This window comes from Podarcis bocagei, assembly GCF_964188305.1.
Source record: "Podarcis bocagei genome assembly, chromosome: 6".
NCBI lineage: Eukaryota > Metazoa > Chordata > Lepidosauria > Squamata > Lacertidae > Podarcis > Podarcis bocagei.
This window is the reverse complement of record NC_138130.1, coordinates 51,328,793-51,353,389: the sequence shown is the minus strand read 5'-3', so window position 1 is coordinate 51,353,389 and position 24,597 is coordinate 51,328,793. Positions and strand designations below refer to the sequence as shown.

Genomic DNA, 24,597 nt, shown 5'->3' with positions numbered 1-24,597 from the left:
CTTTAATATGCTGACTGCGCAAGAAAGTTTCATAAAGATAATGCAAACGGGGAAATAAAATGCATTTCTACATTCTCAAGAGTAATAGCCAAGGTTGGCAAAAATACTATGGAGCTGAGACTAATTAGCTACGTTTATAGATTTTGGGAGGAGATGATTTGCAGTTGTTGTGCGCAGACTGACCTCCATGGCAAGGAAAGAAGCAGGGATCAGGGTAGAGAGCAGGAAATGTTGAAAAGCGACTGCTACGCTAGCATTTTGTTTTCTGTTTTGTCTTGGAGGGATGCCGTTGTCAGACGTTCCTGGTCTGCGCCTTCATTTCGTTCTAATTTGCTGAAATGAAAAGAAGAGAAAGCTGCTTTAGAGGGTGAACATTCCTGTTTCAACTGTCTGGACTCTGAATAGGGCTTGGCAGAAATTTCATTGGTTATGGATAAGTTGGGGGTTATCCTTGGTCTTGTCTGAATGGCTTCCTGCTTGGGTTGTCAACTAAGGGATGTAGACCCAAAGAAATCAATGGACTGAAGTTAGTTATGACTTAGTCCAGCTTTATTGATTTCCTGTGTCATTGCATCTGCTGTTTCTTTCTCTTCCATTCCCTTTCCTTGCTATCCCTATAGCCTTTGCCCTCTCTGGATTGTATCCCATGTTGTGGGAGAAAAGTTGGCCAAAATGATTTAGGGAACCTTCCTTTACCCAGGGGTTAAATTAAACGCATCCATACGATTGTAAACATAGTAGATTTTTCCAAATGGGAGGTTGTGGGTTGAGAGAGATCAACCTCTCTGATGCAAAACATGAAGGAAATGGGGAAGGAGGACTACACTTGTCATGCAAAATGGTGGAAAGAGGGGCAGAGACAGGGTTCGTAAGCCTGCCAGTTCTAGTAACACCCAGCAGTTACAAAGTGTGTGTGTGTGTGTTCAAGAGACTTTGGACCAAGGTAGGTCAGGATTATTCTTTTCTCAGAAATTGCAGGTGTTTGATAATATCTGTAGAGAACCCACAACAAAGTGCTGCTTAAAATGAGATAAATGTTGATGGGGGCTGAGATGGGGAGACTTCCGAGCTCTCAGTCCTTCACATTATGCTTCCTAAAGCAGGGGCATAGTGTGGGTTGCTGGAGCCTGGGGATGGTAGACTGGGCAGCAGTCAGTCCCTTTGCTAAGCGTCATCTAATCGTGGGAGTCTCTCCTTGCAAACTAGCCCCGACTGGTAGCAGAGATAAGGCAGAGAAACCCAAAGCCAGGACTGCCGCTGTGTCGCCTCACTCTCCTGTTCTTGCAGCGAGGCGCAACACACATGACTCTGGCAGTGCTTTCCTATCTTCCTACGTCTGGCCCAGGGGCAGGGCACGCACTGGCATCCCTTCGCCTGCCACAAGAAGGAGGCACAGCCACTGGATTAGCCTCAAAGGCCTCATTGAGGGAGCCTGACGTGGGGGCAGCTGGTTGCGCCTCATTAGAAATTTGTGCTCAGGGCCCCACCGTCACTGTCCAGAAGCAGTGTACAAGTGCTTCACCTTAAACTTGGCTAGGGCAGCACTTTTTTAAAAAAAACCAGATGTATTACCAAATGTATGGCATATCCCCCCATTCCCCGGGAACAGTTGGAGAATAAGCTCTTGATATCTATTAGTTTTTGGGTGTGTTTTTTTAATGAAAACAAATAAAACCTGTCGCTTACCTCCTCAGCCTCGACCCCCGCGGCGGCCCCAGCGGCGGCCCCAGCGAAAACCAGGTCGGCCATCGCGTCGACCACCTCGGCTGCCGCCTCGGCGACGGCCACGCCTGGCATCCGCCACACTAGCCAATCCGATGATCAGGATAAGTGCCAGCAGCCAGATCCATTTGAAGTTCATTTTTATGTGAAATCTTCACAGAATCTTCAGACCTGTTAAAGCATTTCATATCAAAGGTGTGACTCAACACAGGTTCAGTCTGCTTTTTTCCATAAAGAAAGGTCAAAAAATGCAGTTTTTTGTTTGCCATTTGTATAGCATTTCTGGTGTCCAAAAGTGCTGTTGTGATGACATCATTCCTCTAAGGCGAATCAGTATTATCATCTCCCACGTTGCGAGGGCTGAGACTGAAAATGGCTTAGTCAAGTGGCAAGATTCAAACCAATGAAAATTCACATCTGAGTAGGGATAGGAAGGAGTGCTTGTACTGCTGGGGTATCACTAACAACCCCACCCCACAACAAATTTTGAAGTTTAGGAATGTGCCGTGTGCCATGATGCTGGACTTGATAAACTTTGGGTTTGATCCAGCAACACAATCCTAACTAAGAAAGCATTTTGGTCTCCCTTTCTTAGTCCCCTATGTGCACTTTCCGTACATCTTCTTTTGGTTGGAGAGAGTGACACAAAATTCGCAGAAGTCTGAATTTAGAACAAAAGCCTCATTTCAGTTTGTGTATTGTGAAGTGGGTAGAGTTGCATTAAAATGAAAATCAAACCAAATCCCTTGCCTCCCAGTCGCTAGAACCACTTGACTTACCCCACCTGAATGAGTTGCTGAACAGCTCAATGAGAAACAGCAGGATATCAAAACTCAGAAGGGTAAGGCTAATTTATATGGTTCAAGAAGACCTCCTCCTTCCTGTTGCAGCCCCTTGAGGTGAAAATGCTATCAATAATTGGGCCAATGAAATAACCGTTAGTAAACCCAAAAGCCAAGAACTGGACGTCGGGTTCAGGAAACAATGCAAGTCAACGGACTTTTGTAGCAACATTTCAGTTGATTTCTTATATCTTTTATGTCAAAAAATCCAACCGTTTTGTGGTCACAAGAAGCTGCTGCTTCCATGTGTTGCATTTTCCTATCTTGAGCAACAGGTAAATGAGACTCAGGACATTCTAACTGGGAACATCCTTTATCTGGCAATGTTTCTTTTCTTTTTTTACCTGCAACTTTCTCATGCAAGGAGGAACACAACTTTAGCAGATTCATTGGCCTAGGTATCCCCCTCATATATGCTCATTTTTAAAGGCAATGATTCCACAAAATTCCACACTCACAGTGAAATGGATGGGAAAACCTCCTTCATGATTCATTCAAAGTTGATGTATTGATATGTCACTGAATATTTATTCCTGTCTTTGTTTCACGGTTCATATTGCTTTTGTGGTAATGACTTGTTTTGATAGGAGGTATGGTCCATATACAGGAAGGAGAGGGATGAGGAAGCAGTATCAGTGGATTCTATTTCAGACCTGTTCAAAACTTCTTAAAATCTGAAATGCAGATGTGCTCCTTCTGGTCCTCAGGACAATGGGAAGATGTCCTTTTCTCAGACTATGACCAAGTGTGTATGCTAACTTCATTATCTCCTCCCAAATGAGAAAAAGCAGCTTCTACCTACTTAGTGCATTAATATCCAATTTCTGAGCAATTGAGTTGCACATATGCCAAGTGTATAACAAACTTCCCTGTTGTATTCTGAACGTGTGCATCTCAGTCAGAGAGAATGGAACCACCTGATATGTCAAGAAGGAGGTTTCATTTCTGAGCTCCATTTCTGCTCTTTCCCTTTTTGTGATGGTGTCAGGAGGGTAACTGATATCCATTGAGTCTCCATCACCTCTCATGGTTTATTTACCTATTTCATTAATTTGTATACCGCCCATCATCCAAAGTTTGCAGGCCGGTTCACTGCATAAAAATACAAAATGGGAACACAAAATACAGCATGAAACAAAAACAAACCATTAACCCCCCCCCCTTACTGGGATGTAGAAGGATGTAGAATTTTCTTCAGGAAAGGCCTGGTTATAGAGAAAACTTTTTGCTTGGCCCCTAAAGATATATAATGAAGGCACCAGGTGAGCCTCCCTGGGGAGAGCATTGCACAGACAGGGAGCCACAGCAGAAAAGGCTTATTGTCATATTGCCGCTCTCTAGACCTCTTGTGGAGGGGACACACAAAGAAGGGCCTCCCATGATTATCATAAGTACCAGTGACAGCAGTCGGCTCCCACTCCTCTTGTCCTGGAGTCTCAAAGCAGTTCTGGGCCAGAAACATAGTAGGTCATGCCATGGATCATGACACAGGGTCTTTTCAGTTGTGCTGCCCCAACTCCAGGGCCGGATTAATACCTTCGAGACCTGAAGCACTTAAAAGATATTGGTTTGCCCATATATATCTCATTCAAAAGATAACCAATAATAAACCGTAAAATAAAACTTTATTTTTCAAAACGAAAGAGAATCTACAATGTTTATTTTTCTATACAGTGGTGCCTCGCAAGACGAAATTAATTCGTTCCGCAAGTCTCTTCGTCTTGCGAGTTTTTCGTCTTGCGATGCACGGTTTCCCATAGGAATGCATTGAAAATCAATTAATGCGTTCCTAGGGAAACCGCCTTCAGACCAGGTCCGGGGACAGTCTGTCCCCGGACCTCTTCTGAAGGCTGGGGGGGGGGGACAAGGGCTTTTCTTCCCACCCCCAGCATTTTAAAAAAACCCGGGACAGCGGAGGACTTCTCCCCTGTCCGGGCGATCTTAAAATGCTGGCGGGCGGCATTTTAAAATCGCCCCGGGACAGCGGAGGACTTCTCCGCTGTCCGGGGCGATTTAAAAGCCCCTGGGAAGGCAGGCAGGGGGGACAAAGACTTTCGCCCCCCGCCAGCCTTCAGAAGAGGTCCTGGACCTCTTCTGAAGGCGGGCGGGGGGCGAAAGTCTTTGCTCCCCCCGCCTGCCTTCAAAAGCCCTCTGGGACAGGCAGGCAGGGGGGAGCAAAGACTTTCGCCCCCCGCCCGCCTTCAGAAGGTGTTCCCTCTCCCCCGCCCGGCTTCGGAGCACCGTTCCGAAGCCCGGCGGTGGGGGCGGGTGTTCCCTCCCCCCCGCCTGGCTTCGGAGCACCGTTCCGAAGCCCGGCGGCGGCGGGAGGAGGCGTTCCCGCCCCACCGCCCGGCTTCGGAGGAGGTCCGAGGACAGTGGGGAAGACGCGCTGCGCTTCCCCACTGTCCCGGATATTTCCCTATGGGCTGTCGTCTTGCAAAGCAAGCCCATAGGGAAATTCGTCTTGCGAAGCGCCTCCAAAACGGAAAACCCTTTCGTCTAGCGGGTTTTCCGTCTTGCGAGGCGTTCGTCTTGCGAGGTACCACTGTACTTGTTTAAATAATGTTGGGGGGTTTTTTTGTTCAGCTGCACCATATTGTCCATGGTAAATCTGGCAATGGAAAATTTCTGTGGTGCACCCCTTCCCTTATTCCATAAGCACATGCTTATTTTGCTTATTGGATATTCCAGCCCTCCCCAACTTTCAAACGCTGTCCCCAGGGGGAGTCCCCTAATGCTGAGAGTGATGTATCTCCAGGCCTCCCTATTCACCATCCCATGGGCTCAGAGAAGGATTTCTGCAAATGCTGGAACACTTTTGTTAAATACTGGTTTTCTGTTTTTATATTACTACTACTACTGCTACTACTGCTACTACTACATACATACATACATACATACATACATACATACATACATATATACATATCCCGCCCATCTGGCTGAGTTTCCCCTGCCAATCTGGGCAGCTCCCAACAGAATATTAGAACAGAATAAAATATCAAACTTCCCTAAACAGGGCTGCCTTCAGATGTCTTCTAAAAGTCAGGTAGTTGTTTATTTCCTTGACATCTGATGGGATTCCACAGGGCGGGTGCCACCACTGAGAATGCTTTCCGCCTGGTTCCCTGTAACCTCACATTTCATAGTGAGGGAACCGCCAGAAGGCGCTGGACCTCAGTGTCCAGGCTAAACCATGGGGGTGGAGACGCTCCTTCAGTTATACTGGGCCCAGGCCATTTAGGACTTTAAAGAGCAGCACCAGCACTTTGAATTGCGCTCAGAAGCATGCTGGGAGCCAATGTAGGTCTTTCAGGACCCGTGTTATATGGTCTTGGCTGAAGCATTCTTCTTCCTGTGTTCTTTGCTCTCCTCATGGAATCCTCCAACTTCTTACACTTTCCTCCTCATATTTCTGTGCTACACTCTTAGATCACTAGTCAATTTAAACTGGGGGATACCAAGTATGGTTTCTCTCCCTTTCTACCTGTTTAGCTTATTGCATTGAAATGACCGTACAGGGAGCTAGTTCTGGAATTATAGAATCATAGAGTTGGAAGGGACCCTGAGGTTCATCTAGTCCAATCCCCGGCAATGCTGGAATCTAAAGCATCCATGACAGATGGCCATTCAATCTCTGCTTAAAAACCTCCAAGGAAGGAGAGTTCACAATCTTCCAAGAAGTCTTCTTCACTGTCAACAACTCTTACCATCAGAAAGTTATTCCAGATGTTGAGTTGGAATCTCCTTTCTTGCAACTTGGATCCATTGGTTCAGTTTCTACCCTCTGGAGCAGGAGAAACAAACTTGCTCCATCTTCCATGTGACAACCCTTGAGATATTTGAAGATGGCTATCATATCTCCTGGGATCCTGCAAGTTTAAGCCGTTTTAACCTGTGTGTGAATATGTGTAGCTCCTGAAATATAGAAACATATCCATGTGCTGGAACATGCTGTGCTGGAACATGCTGTGGAATATGTTCCCTGTGGAATAATATGTGAACCACTCGCCAAGAGCTATGCATTCTGCCGGCATCTGGCCCGCTGTTCTCTCTTTCTGGCGCTCTGAAATCTCCCCTGTGCAGAACCATCTAGATGGGATCATATTGAGGAAGGACCTCACAGTTAAGCCAGATAGGTCTATCAGTTCTCTTCCATTGCAATATGCAAGCTGAAAAACAACAGTCCTTTGGAATTCACGCTTCTCTGAATTTCGCAGTGCAATTCTTCAGATAAGTAATGCATACAAAAGTACATATACTAGTGTATAGTGTACATAATAAAGAGTGCTTATATTGATGAAAATAATATTAAAAATGTATTTCATTGGGTGAAATGGTCTTGCAAAATGTGTACATCAGGCAAAATTACATTAAAATGTGTATATTGGCAGCACTAATCAGTCACACTAAAATGCTGATTCAAAAGGACTTTTTAAAATAAATGCACAGTGATGTGGAAAGATAATCTGAACTTGAGAGATTTGGTCATCCCTAGCAATCTGCCACCTTCGTGAGGATGTGTGTGGAAGTGACTCTTCTGCACTGCATCCTGAAGGATTTCTCTTTGCGTGGCGATACCCGCCCCCTCCCACAGATGAATAAATAACGACACCAGACACCAGAATTTAGGTTGATGGGCGAAAAATGGCCACAACTTTATTTATTACAGGTAAGAGCGGTATTGGCCTTAGGCATTGGCCCTAACAGTCTATCCGGTCTAACCGGGGAGGGTTAAGCACCAACAGGGGGAGCCCCCCAGATGTACATCCGTAGACGCTCCCCAAGGGGTTACCGCTCGGGAGCGCGCTTTAGGCCCTAGCCTCCGTAGGTTTCGGACGAGGCGACGCCCCCCGGAGTAATTTAACGAACTACCCTCCAAGCATTGGGGGGAGGTGATGGCGATCCTCCCCCCGTCCCCATTTGCATAACAATACCCCGGCCAATGCCTAACCGCCACACGAGCCCAGCTCGCCGCCAATATCCTCAAACCTGTAACCAATCCCTGAGTCCCTGGAAAATGTCGGCCAGCCAAATGTCGTTACCCGCATCTGAGAGATGCACGCCATCCCCCCGATAGAGTGTTTCCTTGCTAAACTGGATGCGAGGGTTTTCTATGACCCGTCCCCCCATCTCAGCCACTCTACGCGCCACCGAGCGCTCCAGGATCCTCCTGGCTCTATTCACGGCCACCGGATTTGCTGCATCCCGCCAGCAGCGCCTCTCAAGCAAAGATGACCATATTATTGCCATATTTGGATACCACGCCCGCAACTACTCCAAGTCATTGACAATATTCCACCTCAAGTCCAATCCTTTTCTATAGGCCAGATCGTTCTCGCCAAGCTGGACGACCAACGCATCAGGTGGGCCTTCGGCTGCAATTCTTTTTGTTACTGCAGGGAGAAATTCAACCCAACGCATTCCACGCCGCGCAATCCAGGACACTTTGACATTTCTAGGGAGTTGCAGGTCCTCGCACCCGCCTCTGGCAACTGCACGCCGACTTGCCCAGTGAACAATACTGTGGCCCACGATCCAAAGATGCACTGCCCCAATACCTGAAAAGAGAGAGTAGGAGAGCTGGGTCAGGGGGATTGAGGGGAAATGGAAGTTAACGTGTTTTTCTGATGTAACCCCTGTACGCATTAGACTTCCACCGCCCCATGTCCATTATCCTCTCGGCCGGTAAACCCATGTGGACAGCGGTGGTTGCGGCCCCAATGCGGAAAGAGTGCACGGCATACTCCTCAGGTGGGAGTCCGACGGCCGCAATCGCCTTGCGCATAACCCTTGTGAACTGATGTTTTGACAGGTTAGAGCCGTCGGCATGTACAAAGAAAGGGCCACTAATTTTAGGTCTTATGCACATAAACTTTCTAGTGTCCTTTACCGGGCAGGGGCCGGCCTTCTGAGTTGCTTTCAGGCGGATTAGGGCCCCTCAACCAAGCTGATCGGTCTTAGAGCTGCGGATTTTCAAAATTACATCTGAGCTAGACAAGGTTACATCCTCCAACAGGAGCCCCCTAATGTTGGATGACTGGTCCTCACAGACCACCTCGCCTATTCGTAAAGCCCCAAAGAAGGCGAAAGAAAATGCTGTGGAGAATAACCTGGCTTCGTACCTGGACCAGCAGATAACCCTGAGCTTGTACCGAATTTGCATGAGTATGTCAAAAGTTATGGGCCTTCTGCTGTCAAGGCTAGGCGGCCGAGACCTGCGCCAGCCCTCCAGCATCTTCCGAACCACGAATTGAGAACAGGGCTTTGGAGAAAAAGGATATTGCTGCTGAATGTATATTAAGGGTTTTGGGGGCCCGACCTAGATCACGGAGGTGCACCAGATATTCAATAACCTCGGGCTTAGAGGGGGGCCTGCCAGGTTTAAACCGCTCTTTTTTTTTGGCGAACGGAGGTGAAATCTAACCACGCCTTGTTATACGATCTTAAGGTTGAAGGTGCGACTGCCGACAGTACTCCCTTTATTGCTTCTCGTTGCCAATACTCCAGAGGTGCTCTGGAAACGGCTGCGGCAGCTGCTGTGCATCCGGCGCCAATGAGCGAAAGCGATCCATCTGGAAACGAGATAAAGCATCCGCGATGTTGTTATCGATGCCTGGGACAAATCTGGCAGAGGCATATAGGTTTAGCCGGAGGCAGGAAAGAACAAAATACCGCAGCAGGGATGCTACTCTGGGGGAGTGTGAAGATTGCTTATTTAAGACCGACACCACAGCCTGGTTGTCAGTCCAGAAACAGATCCTATGGTCTTTAAATTGCTCAGCCCATATGTGGAAGTGACTCTTCTGCACTGCATCCTGAAGGATTTCTCTTTCTAAGGCACTAGGTCATAAGCAGGACTTGAATTACCAGTGGAGGAGTAACATTTGCCCCATTTGTAATGCCTGCCTAAGGAGGTACTTAAAAGATTCAAGCACAGGCCCATCACACACATTTGCGTAAAATATGCATATCCTAATTTATATGTATAGATGCAAATTTAGGTCTATGGGAAAACAAAGGTGGTAGCTAATTCTCACTGTGCTTTTCCTGAATTTCCTGCAGTCCTTATCCAGGGACAAGAATGAGGAAATGCATCTCGAAAAGGGAGACAAAGTGCATAACATTTGCACATTTATAAATAGCCACTTGAATGTAAATAGGAATACACTGCATTTCACCATATTAGGGAGGACTATGACCTGCTCAGGCTGCTGTCCTGGTGGCAACAGTTGATGGGCATCTACAAGGCCCCAGACTGCTCTTCCTTCTTGTCGTTTTTCATCTTTAAGCTGTACTGCGACAAGGCCAGTTCTTCAGATATAGGACTGTTCCCCAACAACCCATCAATTAGAGTGCTGCCTGCTGTAAAAAAAGGAGCTATGCCCATTCTAAGAAAAGGGCTTTTGGAGGAAGAAGCATTTTGTTCTGTGTTGACATTCAGAAAAGCATATTGAAGCCACTGAAGACATTACTTTGTTGGATATCACAATTCATTATAAACTGCTGGACAACCGGCCACCTATGTTGTCCACAGGGGCACTGAACCAAGGGGGTGCAAAATAATTATAATACTTAGATTTATACAGATACCTAATCAAAGTTAGAAATATGAAGTTGGGGGAGTGGCATGCTCAGGGTGTATTACCAAAGAGAGTGCAGGCCAGGAGATGAGATGTACAGGTTCCCAAGATGCACATGCAGTAGAAGCAAAGAAAGTAAAAATATACTAATATGCATTTCTGGTTTCCCTCCTTCTGCTGTAATATAGATATCAGTTCTCTGTGCATTAGTTTAGGGTGTTGTGGGGAGGGATTAATGGTGTGATCACTTAAAGTATATTTTCCCCCCACTAGGGAGTGCTCACTGTATATTTGTGAGCGATCCTTTGCTAAACTCTAATAGCAAATGCAAGTTGAGAATACCAGCAAACGGTTACTAAAACAGGGTAATAGGGAAATGTGAAGGAGTCATTAGCATGTTCAGAGATCACTAGAATTACAGATTGTTTTCTAAAAACCTGTTGGGGATTATTCATAACAGTAGGAGAATGTGCAAAATTTAGTTGATATATACACATTACCCAAGTCTTGTGGGAGATTAGGTATATTGACCTCTTCCTGAAAGGATTACCGTATTTTTCGCCCTATAAGACACACTTTTCCCCCTCCAAAAATGAAGGGGAAATGTGTGTGCGTCCTATGGGGCCAATGCAGGCTTTCGCTGAAGCCTGGAGAGCGAGGGGGGTCGGTGCGCACCGACCACTCTCGCTATCTAGGCTTCAGGAAGCTATTCGCTAGCCGTGGGAGACCCAGCTCTCCCAGGGCTAGTGGAGAGCTTGCCTGCACCCAGAAGCTTGAGGCGCGCTGAGCTCCGCACGCCCCAAGCTTCGGGATTAGCGCAGCGCTGTGCTAGCCGTGGGAGAGCCGCGCGGCTCTCCCATGGCTAGCGGAGACCTTGCCGGCACCCAGAAGCTTGGGGCGCGCTGAGCTCCGCACGCCCCAAGCTTCGGGCTTAGCACAGCGCACCTGGGGGGGAAATAACATTTCCCCCCCTTTATTTCCCCCCAAAAAAAACCTAGGTGCGTCCTATGGGCCGGGGCATCCTATGGGGCGAAAAATACGGTATGTGCATGTTTTCCATGAGGCCTGCTTAATGTGCACAGCTGTGAGTCGTGATGCACAGTAACCTCTCAACGTGCATTTTTCGTATGATAGATAGCCCAAACAGCCCCAGAATGTTCCCTATAGCCATGGTACATACAGTTCGGTTTCAGTCGGGAAATAAAAACAGAAAACTGAGGGGGGTGGGGGGTGGCAGTGGTACGTCCTGGTTGGAGAGGATAGCTGGCTGGAACCCTGAACAACAGTACTTCTGTTAGAAGGTGAGGATATGCTGTAACATCTTGTTGTGGATCCTATTGTCCTATCTTGGGGAGTGGGCTCTTAAGTTAAAATATTTCTGAAATTGTTTGACAGCCCTGCCCAATGGTATGAGAAGTCCATTCAAACTTTTGCATGTGGCGGCATTGCGGGACGGAGGATGCTTCAGTGGGGCCCCAATGGGGGAATTCAAACTGTCTGGGCCCTTCCTGGTGGGCAGAGAGGGCATAAGCCTGCTCCCTGCTCCAGCAATTGGGGATGCAAGCTGGGACTTGGGCTGTGTGGAGGGCAAAGCCAATGGAGCCGATGGTGGGTTTTCCTCAGATTGCCCGTTTAAGCAGCCAGCCCCCTGCCCCCTGGTATGAGAATAGGGTAGTGAATGGATGATGCTTTGTGTCTGAAATCATCCCTGCAAAGCTGCATTAGCCACAGGAAGAGATGAGCAGGTACCATACTGGATAAAGGACTGGTTCTGTAGCTGATGCAAACCATTTCAATCTCACACTGACACGTCTTGATGGACACTCTCACACTCGAGAAAGAATGGTGGAATTGTGTCTCTTTGGATTTCACAGTGAATGGATTAGATGATGCTCTGAGTCTGAATGATTGTCATAACTTGGAATGGACTGATTTCCCATAGTTCCACCACAGCTCCCCCTGCCTCCTTTGCCTCTCCACATCATGTGATGTGGCCCAACAGCTTTAAGTCACCTGAAGCCATTTGTCCCACAGCTACCTTTCTGCAGTGCACCTCTCCTTTGAGTTAAAGGTTGATGGATGGATGTCCACTGTTGGATAGAGAGCCATTAAACACCAGCTGATTCTATGAGTGTGGCCATAAATAATCTCAAGCTCTAGACTGTATTCTTGTAAAATATAGCGCTAGATAACTAGCCTGCTTGGAAAATAGACTTGTGTCACTTTGCACGGCTGTCAGATAAGAGCTTAAAGGTGAAAAAAAGAGAAACACATCATTTTTTTGCAATGCTTTAATATGCTGAATGTGCAAGTATGTTTCATAAAGATAATGCAAATGGGGAAATAAAATGCATTTCAACATTCTCAAGAGTAATAGCAAGGTTGGCAAAAAAATACTATGGATCTGAGACTAATTAGCTACATTTATAGCTTTGGGAGGAGATGATTTGCAGTTGTTGTTTGCAGACTGACCTCCCTGGCAAGGAAAGAAGCAGGAAATCGGGGTAGAGAGCAGGAAATGTGGAAAGCTACAGCTAAGCTAGCATTTTTCTTCTTCTGTGTTTGTCTTGGAGGGATGCCGTTGTTGGATGTTCCTGGTCTGTGCCTTCATTTTGTTCTAATTTGCTGAAATGAAAAGAAGAAAAAGCTGCTTTATAGGGTGAACATTCCTGTTTCAACTGTCTGGACTCTGAATAGGGCTTGGGAGGAATTTCATTGGTTATGGATAAGTTGGGGGTTATCCTTGGTCTTGTCTGGATGGCTTCCTACTTGGGTTGTCAACTAAGGGATGTAGACACAAACAATGACATTGCATCCTTTTTTGTCACCTGGGGCGCATCTGCGTGTGCACCAGGGAGGACCAGGGGTTGGGCGTGGAGGGTGAACATCATCATTCCACAGCATTGAGGGGAGGAGTGAGAAAGATACTGGTGTGTTTACATAGTAGTGGTTTCTACAAAGAATGGTTAAGAATATTCTAAGAAAATTATGCAAGACTGACTTTTTATAGTGGAGGAGATGAAAAAGGAAGAACCTCAGAAAAATATTTACTGTGAAATTTCTGCTTAGCTTTACATTATTCACACACACTGGTACCTCCTGGCACTTTCTTTTTCTACTGCAACATCACTGAATGGAAGGGAGTAAAAAAAATATGTTTCAAAGTGGGGGAGGGGCCACACATGAGAATATTTTACTCAAATGTGCTACTCACCGTGGAAACACCATATCGTGTTCCTGATAGAATTGTTGAAACAGCACCCTCTTCTTAAACATGTAAATCTAGGTATTCCAGAGTATCCACATTCTCTTCTCCGGTTAGGAGGTACATTGCAGTTGTCTATTCAATAAGTAAAGTTGAGAGTTCTTTATTCATTGAAGAATAGTTTAATTTAGCTTCAAGTCAACATTAGCCATGAAGATTTCCAAGCAAAAGAGAAACAGGATACAGCCTGATCACCAAAGTCCTTCAAAATTCCAAATGTAAAACAATGTTCTGTTTGTAGGTACACATGGAAAATAAGTATGCTCAGTGGTAACCTTTAGATTCAAAGAGTGAAGTCAATGACACACAGAGAGAAACCTCAGCTCTGCCATTAGCTTTAGTCTATTGGTTGCCCAAGAGCCATAGGGGAGATACTCCCAAGGGTGATTTTTCAAGACAGCAGGAAGCTGGAGGTCCTCAGATCTTAAGAACTTGGAGCTGTGTGATGCCTGAACTGTTCTGAGCAGAGACAGAGAACCTCTCATATTCTTTCAGGCCTTCCTATTCACCTGAGACTTTCAATTTCTGAGGTCTTATGCATTGTTTCTGGCACAACGAAATCTCCAGAATGCAGAACAATCTACATGGGGTCGTATAGGGAAAGAAGAGCCCACTTATAGGGATGTGATTGTATTCTATGACTGACAACTTCCAAAAGAGGAGCCAATGCTTAGTTTGTCACCAGAAAAGCAACAAATAGATCTGTGACATGTAAAGACTAATACATTTACTGCAGCATCAGCTTTTCTGAATTACAAAAGCTGATGTTACGATAAATACCTTCAGGGGCAAAGTTCTCTTCTGATCACTTGGCTTATCAGCCATGACTCTTATAACCTTTTGTACGGGGGCAAATGAGTAGCCATACAGAGGTGGGGAACCCCCAGTCCATGGGCCAATGAGTCCCACCAGGTGTTCCCATTTGACCCATGAGCCTATGTGGGTGAAGCTACACCCACCTGCACTTCTCCTTATCATTATCACATCATCTGATGAGGAGGGGGGAGATAACAATCTGACTTGCTGATCTAGAAGGCTCTGTAGCCCAAAGGAACTTGCAGAGTATGACCCATTGACATCAGCTAATTGTACTTTTAAGTAGACATGCATTGGATTGTGCTGAAAGACGGTAATGGAATGGATCCACTCAGAATCATCCACCAACACAATTCAGGCCACCTCCTTTTTGGCCACCTGCCTTTGGAGGCTGTTGAAATCAGTGGTCAGTAACTAGGTTGTCCAGGGAGCCAAACACTGGTAACTTCCCACTGCTGCTACCCTGCTTTTTATGCACTGTAAAAAAAAAATGCCATCCAATCATGTTTTTCCAAATTTATGGCATTGTTCTCCCTCCCCCACTTCTAGGAACAGGGTCACAGCTGTAGAATAAACTAGTATTAGCTATTAAATAGTTTTCAAAAAAAGGGAAAGTAATTTAAATTGCTGGCTTACGTCTTTGTCCTTTGCCACCTTCGCCACCTCCCTGGCCATTTGCGAAACTGGCGAATCCTAAAACCAGGACAATGGCCAGGAGCCAGAGCAACTTGAAGTTCATTTTTTTCTGAAATGTTCTCCAAATCTTCAAACCTGTTGAAAGATTCCAGATCAAAATTGTGACCTAGTAGAGGTTTAATCTACTTCCTTTTCAATGAAAAAATACATAACAAATGGAGGCTTTCAGACTGAGTTGGCAAATCATGAGTTCAGAATAGGTGACACTTAACATCTGTATAACACTTTAGTGTCCAAAGTGCTTTGCATGCATTCTGTAGCTGTTATCATGGCATCAATCCTCTGACATTGCAGGGAAAACAGGTAGAAATCCAAGATAAATGTTTCTGAAAGGGAAGATCAACCGCAATATTAAAATTTATCAATAGGCACAAAAATTAAGTGGTTGTATCTTATCTGCACAGATAAGTGTGACATATTTAGGAAGCTCCTTGCTTGATTCAAGACAGTTGAGATCTGAGGAAACCTGGTTGTACCAGGCTCTTTCTGCAGACCAAAGTTCAACTTAAAACTGGCTCATGGAAATCAAAATATTTCAACAACATTCATGTGCATATGTGTACACACAGACACCACTTAGAGATGGATGAATGTGTCAACTTCAGTGTCTCTCAATTTCTCATGTTTACAATCTCAGATTCAGTTTGCTGTATTTTGGCATCAGCTTTGAATTTTCTTATAAATTTGCATGAAGATTCATCAGAATTTCTCCTAACATCCCCCCTTTTTTTGTATGCAACTTTGCCTCACATACACATTTTTGCAGGCAATATTCCCTAAGAATGCATTTTGGTCTGCTATTTTCACCTTTATCTGCCTTTCTAAGCCCCTTATGTGCACTTTCTGTACATCTTCTTTTGGTTGGAGAGGGTAGCACAACATTCGCAGAAGTCTGAATTTAGAACAAAAGCCTCATTTCAGTTTGTGTATTGCGAAGTGGGTAGAGTTGCATTAAAATGAAAATCAAACCAAATCCCTTGCCTCCCAGTCGCTAGAACCACTTGACTTACCCCACCTGAATGAGATGATAAACAGCTCAATGAGAAACAGCAGGATATCAAAACTCAGAAGGGCAAGGCTAATTTATATGGTTCAAGAAGACCTCCTCCTTCCTGTTGCAGCCCCTTGAGGTGAAGATGCTATCAATAATTGGGCCAATGAAATAACCGTTAGTAAACCCAAAAGCCAAGAACTGGACGTCGGGTTCAGGAAACAATGCAAGTCAACGGACTTTTGCAGCAACATTTCAGTTGATTTCTTATATCTTTTATGTCAAAAAATCCAACCGTTTTGTGGTCACAAGAAGCTGCTGTTTCCATGTGTTGCATTTTCCTATCTTGAGCAACAGGTAAATGAGACTTGGGGCATTTTAATTGGCAACCTCTTTTATCTGGCAATCTTGCTTTTTTTTTAGCCTGCAACTTTCTCATGCAAGGAGGAACACAACTTTAGCAGATTTACTGGTCTCATATATGCTAATTTTTGAAGGCAATAATTTCACAAATTCAATATTTTTAATTTTTTTATTTTGCTTTTAAATTACTTTATTGAACTTAAAACAAATAACACAAAATCAAAATTATCCATAACAAATAAACATCAAAGAGTTGTCGATATTATTACAGTTCATCAGTCTTCTTCCAGTTTCATTGACTTCCCGCCAACTCCATCCTGCTTTAAATGTATCTTTATCTAGTGCTCTGTTTGTGTCTATTTAGATAATTGCTTAGCCAAAATATTGTACTTTCTTAAACCTGTTCGGTGTATAACAGAAGCTATTCAAAGGCTGCCACAGATTTTATATTGTTCCAATCTTTTATGTAACTTTTAAATAAACCCCATTTATTGAAAAATGCTTAATCTGCATGGTCTCTTATTCTTCCTGTTAGCTTAGCTAGTTCTGTGTACTCCATTAATTTTTGTTGCCACTCCAATTTTGATGGTACTTTTTCTCCTTTCCAATTTGATGCTATTAAAATTCTCACGGCCAGTGTCGCATATAAGAATAATTCCCTTACACTTTTTGGCATATCGGAACCCAGTATCCCAAGAAGGAAGGCCTCTTGTTTTTTTTTGTAAACACAATCTTAAGCATTTTTTTGAAGTTCCATATATATTTCATCCCCAAATTCCTTAATTTTTCTGCAACTTCACCACATGTGCAGCATCAATCCCACTGCTTCTTTGCATCTCCAACATTTGTTTGATACATTCTTATACAATTTGAATAGTTTTAAGGGAGTAATGTACCAACGGTACTGCATTTTCAGAAAGTTTTCTCTCAATGTGTAACAAGCAGTAAATTTCATATTTGTCCTCCAGAGGTTTTCCCAATCCTTCATTAAGATATTATAGCCAAAGTCCTGTGCCCATTTTATCATGATGGATTTTACCTCCTTTCCAGGTTTACCTGACTTCCCAGTCAAGGAGGAGCCAGTACATTTTGGAAAGCATTTTAGTTTTTGAATTAATCAGATCATTCTCTAATCTAGATGGGTCTGTTGCAAATCCTTTTCTTATGTCTACTTTAAATGTCTCATTCAACTGATGGTATAGGAAGCAATCTGACAAGTGTTTTCTTATTTCCTCGAAATTTTTAAGTTTCAATTGATTATCTTCCTCCTTAACAAATATTTTGTATGCCATCCAGTTTTCTTTCATATTTTTCTTTTTTAAGAAAAGTGCTTCCAGGAGGAAATCCGCCACAATTCTTTGGGTTCCAAGAGCTCTTTATAGTTTGCCCAGACGATGTAAAGCCTTCTTATGATGTAGGTTAGGAAGTTTGTATGGACCTTTACTTTGTCGTACCCTAGGTACACATGCCAACCATACTGGTTGTCATAGCCTTCCAGATCTAGTAGGTTTGAGTTCTGTAAAGTACACCACTCCTTAATCCAGGTTAGGCAGGCAGCCTTGTAATATAATGTTAGATCCGGCAACGAGAACTTCCCTCTTTCTTTTATGTCAATTAAAAACTGGTGTTTGATTCAGGGTCTTTTCCCTTGCCAGATGAACCTGGAAATATCTCTTTATCATTTTTTGAGGCTGTCTTTCCCTCCTATCACAGGTATTGTTTGGAATAAAAAGAGCATTTTCAGTAACACATTCATTTTTATGGTTGAAATCCTTCCCAAAAAAGGTAAGTTTAAACTACTCCATATATCCAAATTCCTCTTAATTTCACTCCAAATTTTGACATAATTGTCTTGAAAAAGATTAATATGGGGGGGGGGTGATCCATATACCAAGGTATTTTACTTTTTGGCAGATCTTCAGGTTTGAGGGGTTTTTTCCAGATCTTCTCTGTCTTGTATTGTGAGGCTTTTAACTAGAAGCTTTGTTTTTGAACTGTTAAGTCTAAATTCCACTACTTGTCCGAAGTTATTGATTATTTCTAGTGTCCTTAATTGTCAGGGAACTGCTATCGGCTCAGAGGTGAGAAATAGAAGGGAAGTTGTGTTATGGGGAGCCTCCGAAAATCTTGCGAAGCAGTTCCTCTTCCGGGGAGGAGGAAAGCCTGGCCTCCAGTGGGGAAGAGGTGCAAGGACCAGAGGATGCTGCTGGGAGCCTTAGCACCGCTCCTGGGCAAGCCGGACAGGAGGGAAACACACCCTTGCCATTGCCCATCCTGCACAGTAGTCTAAGGCGCAAAGAGGGAAGGAGAAGGTTGGGGGTAACGAAACTCTTATGTTGTGGAAGGTCCAAAGAAAGACCACTCCCGTATCCTGCTAGTGATTGAGCCAGACATGAGCTTTGGGGCTCTTCACTGTAAATAGTTTGCACCAAAATAAAGCCTGTAAAAGACAGGTTGGAGTCCTGCCTGGTTACTCTCGAGCAACCGCAACAGCCATCTGACATTAATAGACTTTCTTCAGGGTTTTCGGTCATTATAATAAGGTCATCTGCGAAGGCTTTCAGTTTGTACGCTTTCTCACCTAATGTAATTCCTTTTATCTCTCGGTCTTCTCTTATTTGATTGTTCAGTACTTCCATGACCAAAATGAATATCAATGGGAATAGTGGACACCCTTGTCTTAATCCTTTTCTTATTATAAAATCCTCTGTGATGTTACTGTTGATAATTATTCTTGCTTGTTGATCTGAGTAGATCACCTTAGTTTGCCTACCCATGCTCTAGGGCCTGCCAGAGCCATCATGACTCCTTCTCAAAGCCCAGGTCTTACTATGTTTTGGGAAGGAGGCAGGAAGTTTCCCCCTCAGCTAGCCGCCTAGTGCAAGGGAACCAGTTGCACCACTCCAAATCTGCCTTTGATGTAGTATTCTTTAACATGTAACACAACTCTTTTGTTGTATATTTTTGTGATAATATTCAGAGCTACAAATCGCTATTTCCTCATCTTAATTCCCCCCAATGTAATAGGAAATGCAAGGTGAGAATCCCAGCAAATGGTTACTAAAACAGGGTCCACTGGGAAACAATGAAGGAGTCATTAGCATGTTCAGAGATCACTAGAATTACAAAGATTGTTTTTTAAAAGCCTGCTGCGGATTATTCATAACAGTAGGAGAATGGGGAAAATTAAGTTGATATATGCACATTACCTTGTGGGAGATTAGGTATATTGACCTCTTCCTGAAAGGATTGTGTGCATGTTTTCCATGAGGCCTGCTTAATGTGCACAGCAGTCAGTTGTTATGCACAGTAACCACTCAATGTACATTTCTTTTAAGACAGATAGCCCTAACAGCCCCAGAATGTTCTCTATAGCCATAGTGCAGACAGTTAGTGTCAGTCAACAGTTCGGTGTCAGTCAGGAAAGAAAAACAGAAAACTGAGCGGGGTGGGGAGGGTGGCAGTGGTACGTCCTGGTTTGAGAGGATAGCTGGCTAGAACCCTGAACAACAGTGCTTCTGTTAGAAGGTGAGGATATCCTGCAACTTTTTGTTGTAGATCCTATGGTCCTATCTTGGGGAATGGGCTCTTAAGTTAAATCATCCCCACAAAGCTGCATTAGCCACAGGGAGAGATGAGCAGGTACCATACTGGATAAAGGACTGGATCTGTAGCTGATGCAAACCATTTCAATCTCACACTGACAAAGGGATGACACCCTCACACGCGAGAAAGCATGATGGAATTGTGTCCCATATGATGATCTCTTTGGATTTCACAGTGAATGGATTGGATGATGCTATGAGTCTGAATGATTGTCATAACTTGGAATGGACCAATTTCCCATAGGTCCACCACCACTCCCCCTGCCCCCTTTGCCTCTCCACATCATGTGGTGTGGCCCAACAGCTTTAAGTCACCTGAAGCCATTTGTCCCACAGGCACCTTTCTGCAGTGCACCTCTCCTTTGAGTTAAAGGTTGATTGGATGGATGTCCACTGTTGGATAGAGAGCTATTAAACACCATGTGTGTGGCCATAAATAATCTCAAGCGCTAGACTGTATTCTTGTTGTAAAAAAAAATAGCTAGATATCTAGATATCTATCTGTTTGGAAAATAGACTTGTATCACTTTGAATGGTTGTGAGATAAGAGCTTAAAGGTGAAAATATGTCAAGAGCATTAAAAAGAGAAACACATCATTTTAACAGTGCTTTAATATGCACAAAATGGTTTCATAAAGATAATGCAAACGGGGAAATAAAATGTATTTCTACATTCTCAAGAGTAATAACCAAAGTTGGCAGAATGGAGCTGAGACTAATTAACTACGTTTATAGATTTTGGGGGAGAGGATTTGCAGTTGTTGTGCGCAGACAGATATGAACTGACCTCCCTGGCAAGGAAAGAAGCAGGAAATTGGGGTAGAGAGGAGGAAATGTTGAAAGCTACAGCTATGCCAGTATTTTGTTTTCTGTTTTTGTCTTGGATGGATGCCGTTGTTGGAGGTTCCTGGTCTGTGACTTCATTTCGTTCTAATTTGCTGAAATGAAAAGAAGAGAAATCTGCTTTATAGGGTGAACATTCCTGTTTCAACTGTCTGGAAGCTGAATAGGGCTTGGGAGGAATTTCATTGGTTATGGATAAGTTGGGGGTTATCCTTGGTCTTGTCTGGATGGCTTCCTACTTGGGTTGTCAACTAAGGGATGTAGACACAAATAATGACATTGCATTCTTTTTTGTCACCGGGGCTCATCTGCGTGTGCACCAGGGAGGACCAGGGGTTGGGCGTGGAGGGTGAACATCATCATTCCACAGCATTGAGGGGAGGAGTGAGAAGGATACTGGTGTGTTTACATAGTGGTGGTTTCCACAAAAAATGGAGGAGAATATTCTAAGAAAACTATGCAAGATGGCCTTTGTATAGTGGATGGGATGAGAAAGGGAAAACCTCAGAAAAGTATCTACTGCGAAATTTCTGATTAGCTTTACATTATTCACACACACTGGTCTCCTCCTGGCATCCCCCCCCCCGTTGCAACTGAATGGGGGGGGTAAAAGTTTGATGTTTCATAGTGGGGGAGGGGCCACACATGAGAATATTTTACTCAAATGTGCTACTCACGGTAGAAACACCATTTTGAATTCTTGATAGCATTGCTGAAACAGCAGTTTCTTTTTAAACATGTACTTCTAGGTATTCCAGGGTATCCACAGTCTCTTCTCCGACTAGGAGGTACGTTACAGTTGCCTATTCAATAAGAAAAGTTGAGAAATCAAAATTCATTGAGGAATTGTTTAATTTATATTCAGGTCAACATTAGCCATGAAGATTTCCAAGCAAAACAGAAATAGGATACAGCCTGATCACCAAAGTCCTTCAAAATTCCAAATGTAACTCAGTATTCTGTTTTACTGAAAGCTGTTTGTAGGTACACGTGGAAAATAAATATATGCTCAATGGTAACCTTTACCTTCAAAGAGTGAAGTCAATTACACACACAGTGAAACCTCAGCTGTGCCATTAGCTTTACTGGTTGCCCAAGAGCTATGGGAGAGGAACTCCCAAGGGTGATTTTTCAAGACTGCAGGAAGCTGGATGTCTTCAGATCTTAAGAACTTGGAGTTGTGTGGTGCCTCTGAGTAGAGACAGAGAACCTCCCTGAACCAAATGAGCCTCTTTATATATGTTCTGGAAGCTTTCTCTGGCCTTGTCTCTAGTTTTTTGGTCACTGTTGTTATGTTAGGAAGTTGTCACATATCTAAAAGGTCTCACTGAGCTAAGCAAATAAATGGGCAGAAAATACAAAGGCTTATTTCTCTCTCTGAAAGTTGTGACCCATCAAGGTGAATGGAGTACACCAGGCATTGTATTGTGGCCTGCTAGGTGTTCCAACATCTGCAAGTATATAGCACAAACAGGAAGTTTACCACATCTCTGATGGCTCACCATATGTGGTTGGTATTTGGCTTGGTGACCAACAAGATGCTCAGGCATGGTCTTAACTTTTTCCCACAGCACGCCATTACATTTTGCTTCCTGAAGCAGACCTCAGGTGCTCCACCATGAACCTGCCTAGGGTCAGCAAGTTGTTTATTATTATTATTATTATTATTATTATTATTATTATTATTATTATTATTAGTCTTGTTGAACATTCATATATCAGTTCATGCCTTCATCTATTTCCTACATGAAGCCAGTCACTCCATCTTTCTGTAAAGCAAAGCCAACCCTGACTGTTTGAAAGCCCCCCTCTGGTCATTTGGCTTATCAGCCATGACTCTTGTAACCTTTTGTACAGGGGCAAATGAGTAGCCATACAGAGGTGGGGAACCCCTGGTCCATGGGCCAATGAGTCCCACCAGGTGTTCCCATTTGAGCCTTGAGCCCATGTGGGTGAAGCTACACCCACCTGCACTCCTCCTGATGTCATCAGCTGATTGTCAGATCTTCAGGAGCCCCGTTCAATGGGTTGGGGAAAATTGGGCAAAAAAAAAGGTCATCTGAATTCTTAATGGTGTCAGATGATATCATTATCACATCACCTGATGAGGAGGGGGGAGATAACAATCTGACTTGCAGATCTAGAAGGGTTTGTAGCCCAAAGGAACTTGCAGAATATGACCCATTAATATCAACAGATTGTACTTTTAAGTAGACATGCATTGGATTGTGCTGAAAGACGATAATAGAATGGATCCACTCGGAATCCTCCACCAACACAATTCAGGCCACCTGCCTTTTGGCCACCTGCCTTTGGAAGCAGTTGAAATCAGTGGTCAGTAACTAGGTTGTCCAGGGAGCCAAACACTGGTCCCTTCCCACTGCTTCTATCCTGCTTTTTGTGCACTGTAAAAAAATATGCCATCCAATTGTGTTTTTCCAAATTTATGGCATGGTTCCCCCTCCACCCCTTCTAGGAACAGGGTCACAGCTGTAGAATAAACTAGTATCAGCTATTAAATAGTTTTATAAAAAGTGAAAGTAATTTAAATTGGTGACTTACGTTTTTGTCCTTTGCCCCCACGGCCTCCTCGGCCACCTCTACCACCACGGCCACCTCCACCACGGCCACCCCTGGCATCTGTGAAACTGGCGAATCCTAAGACCAGGACAATGGCCAGGAGCCAGAACCACTTGAAGTTCATTTTTATCTGAAATGTTCACCAAATCTTCAAACCTGTTGAAAGATTCCAGATGAAAGTTGTGACCCAGTAGAGTTTTAATATACTTCCTTTTCAATGAAGAAAGGTATAACAAATGGAGGCTTTCAGGCTGCGATGGTAAATCATGAGTTCAGAATAGGTGACACTTAACATTTATATTATAACACTTTCTAGCGTCCAAAGCGCTTTGCATGCATTCTGTAGCTGTTATCATGGCACCAGTCCTCTAAAACAAACTATTATCCCTGACATTGCAGGGAAAACAGGTAGAAGGAGAAGGAAACAGGTAGAAATCCAAGATAAATGTTTCTGAAAGGGAAGATCAACTGTGATATTAAAATTTATCAACAGGCACAAAAATGTAAGTGGCTGAATCTTATCTGCACAGATATCAAAGCAAGTGTGACATATTTAGAAAGCTCCCTGCTTGATTCAAGACAGTTGAGCATCTGAATAACCTTGCTCCAGGAGGCTCTTTCTGCAGACCAAAGTTCACTGCAAAACTGGCTCATGGAAATCAAAATATTGCAACAACATTCATATGCACACACACACACACACCAGTTAAAGATGGATGAATGTGTCAATTTCAGTGTCTCTCAATTTCTCATGTTTACAATCTCAGATTCAGTTTGCTCTACTGCAGTATCAGCTTTGAATATTTTATTTAAGTTTGTGTGAAAATTCATTAGCATTTCTCCTAACAGACTTTTTTTGGGGGGTATGCCTCACATACACATTTTTGCAGACAATATTCCCTAATACTGCATTTTAGTTTGCTATGTGAAAATTCATTAGCATTTCTCCTAACAGACTTTTTTTTTTTTTGGTATGCCTCGCATACACATTTTTGCAGACAATATTCCCTAACACTGCATTTTAGTTTGCTATTTTTACCAATATTTGCATCTTTATGCCCCTTTTGTGTATATTCTGTACACCTTCTTTTGGTAGAGGAACCATTCCACAATATTCATAGGAATTTAAAAGGAAAGGCACATTTCAGTTTCTGTATTGTTTTGAGGGGTGGTAAATTGATAAAACTTGCATTAAAATGAAAATCAAACCAAATCCCTTGCCCCCGCAATCCCTAGATCCACTTGACTTACCGTACCTGAATGAGTTGTTGAACAGCTCACTGACAAACAG

The 24,597-nt window shown here is 43.8% G+C and overlaps 2 protein-coding genes across 2 annotated transcripts; both read right to left on the bottom strand.

Moving 5' to 3' along the window:
• Nucleotides 1-24,568, bottom strand: LOC308589775 (trefoil factor 1-like). The gene is made up of 4 exons (XM_081199193.1): nucleotides 24,558-24,568; nucleotides 14,865-14,999; nucleotides 13,362-13,487; nucleotides 1-333 (listed from the first exon to the last, which is right to left on the bottom strand). The coding sequence occupies exons 2-4, from the start codon at nucleotides 14,965-14,967 to the stop codon at nucleotides 326-328; spliced, it is 237 nt and encodes a 78-aa protein (XP_081055319.1). The 5' UTR covers nucleotides 14,968-14,999; nucleotides 24,558-24,568; the 3' UTR covers nucleotides 1-325.
• LOC308589222 (trefoil factor 3-like) lies at nucleotides 20,521-24,146 on the bottom strand. The gene is made up of 3 exons (XM_081198096.1): nucleotides 23,289-24,146; nucleotides 21,404-21,529; nucleotides 20,521-20,821 (listed from the first exon to the last, which is right to left on the bottom strand). Exons 1-3 carry the CDS (start codon nucleotides 23,428-23,430, stop codon nucleotides 20,814-20,816), a joined length of 276 nt encoding a protein of 91 aa, XP_081054222.1. The 5' UTR covers nucleotides 23,431-24,146; the 3' UTR covers nucleotides 20,521-20,813.
• Nucleotides 24,569-24,597: the final 29 nt, after the last annotated feature.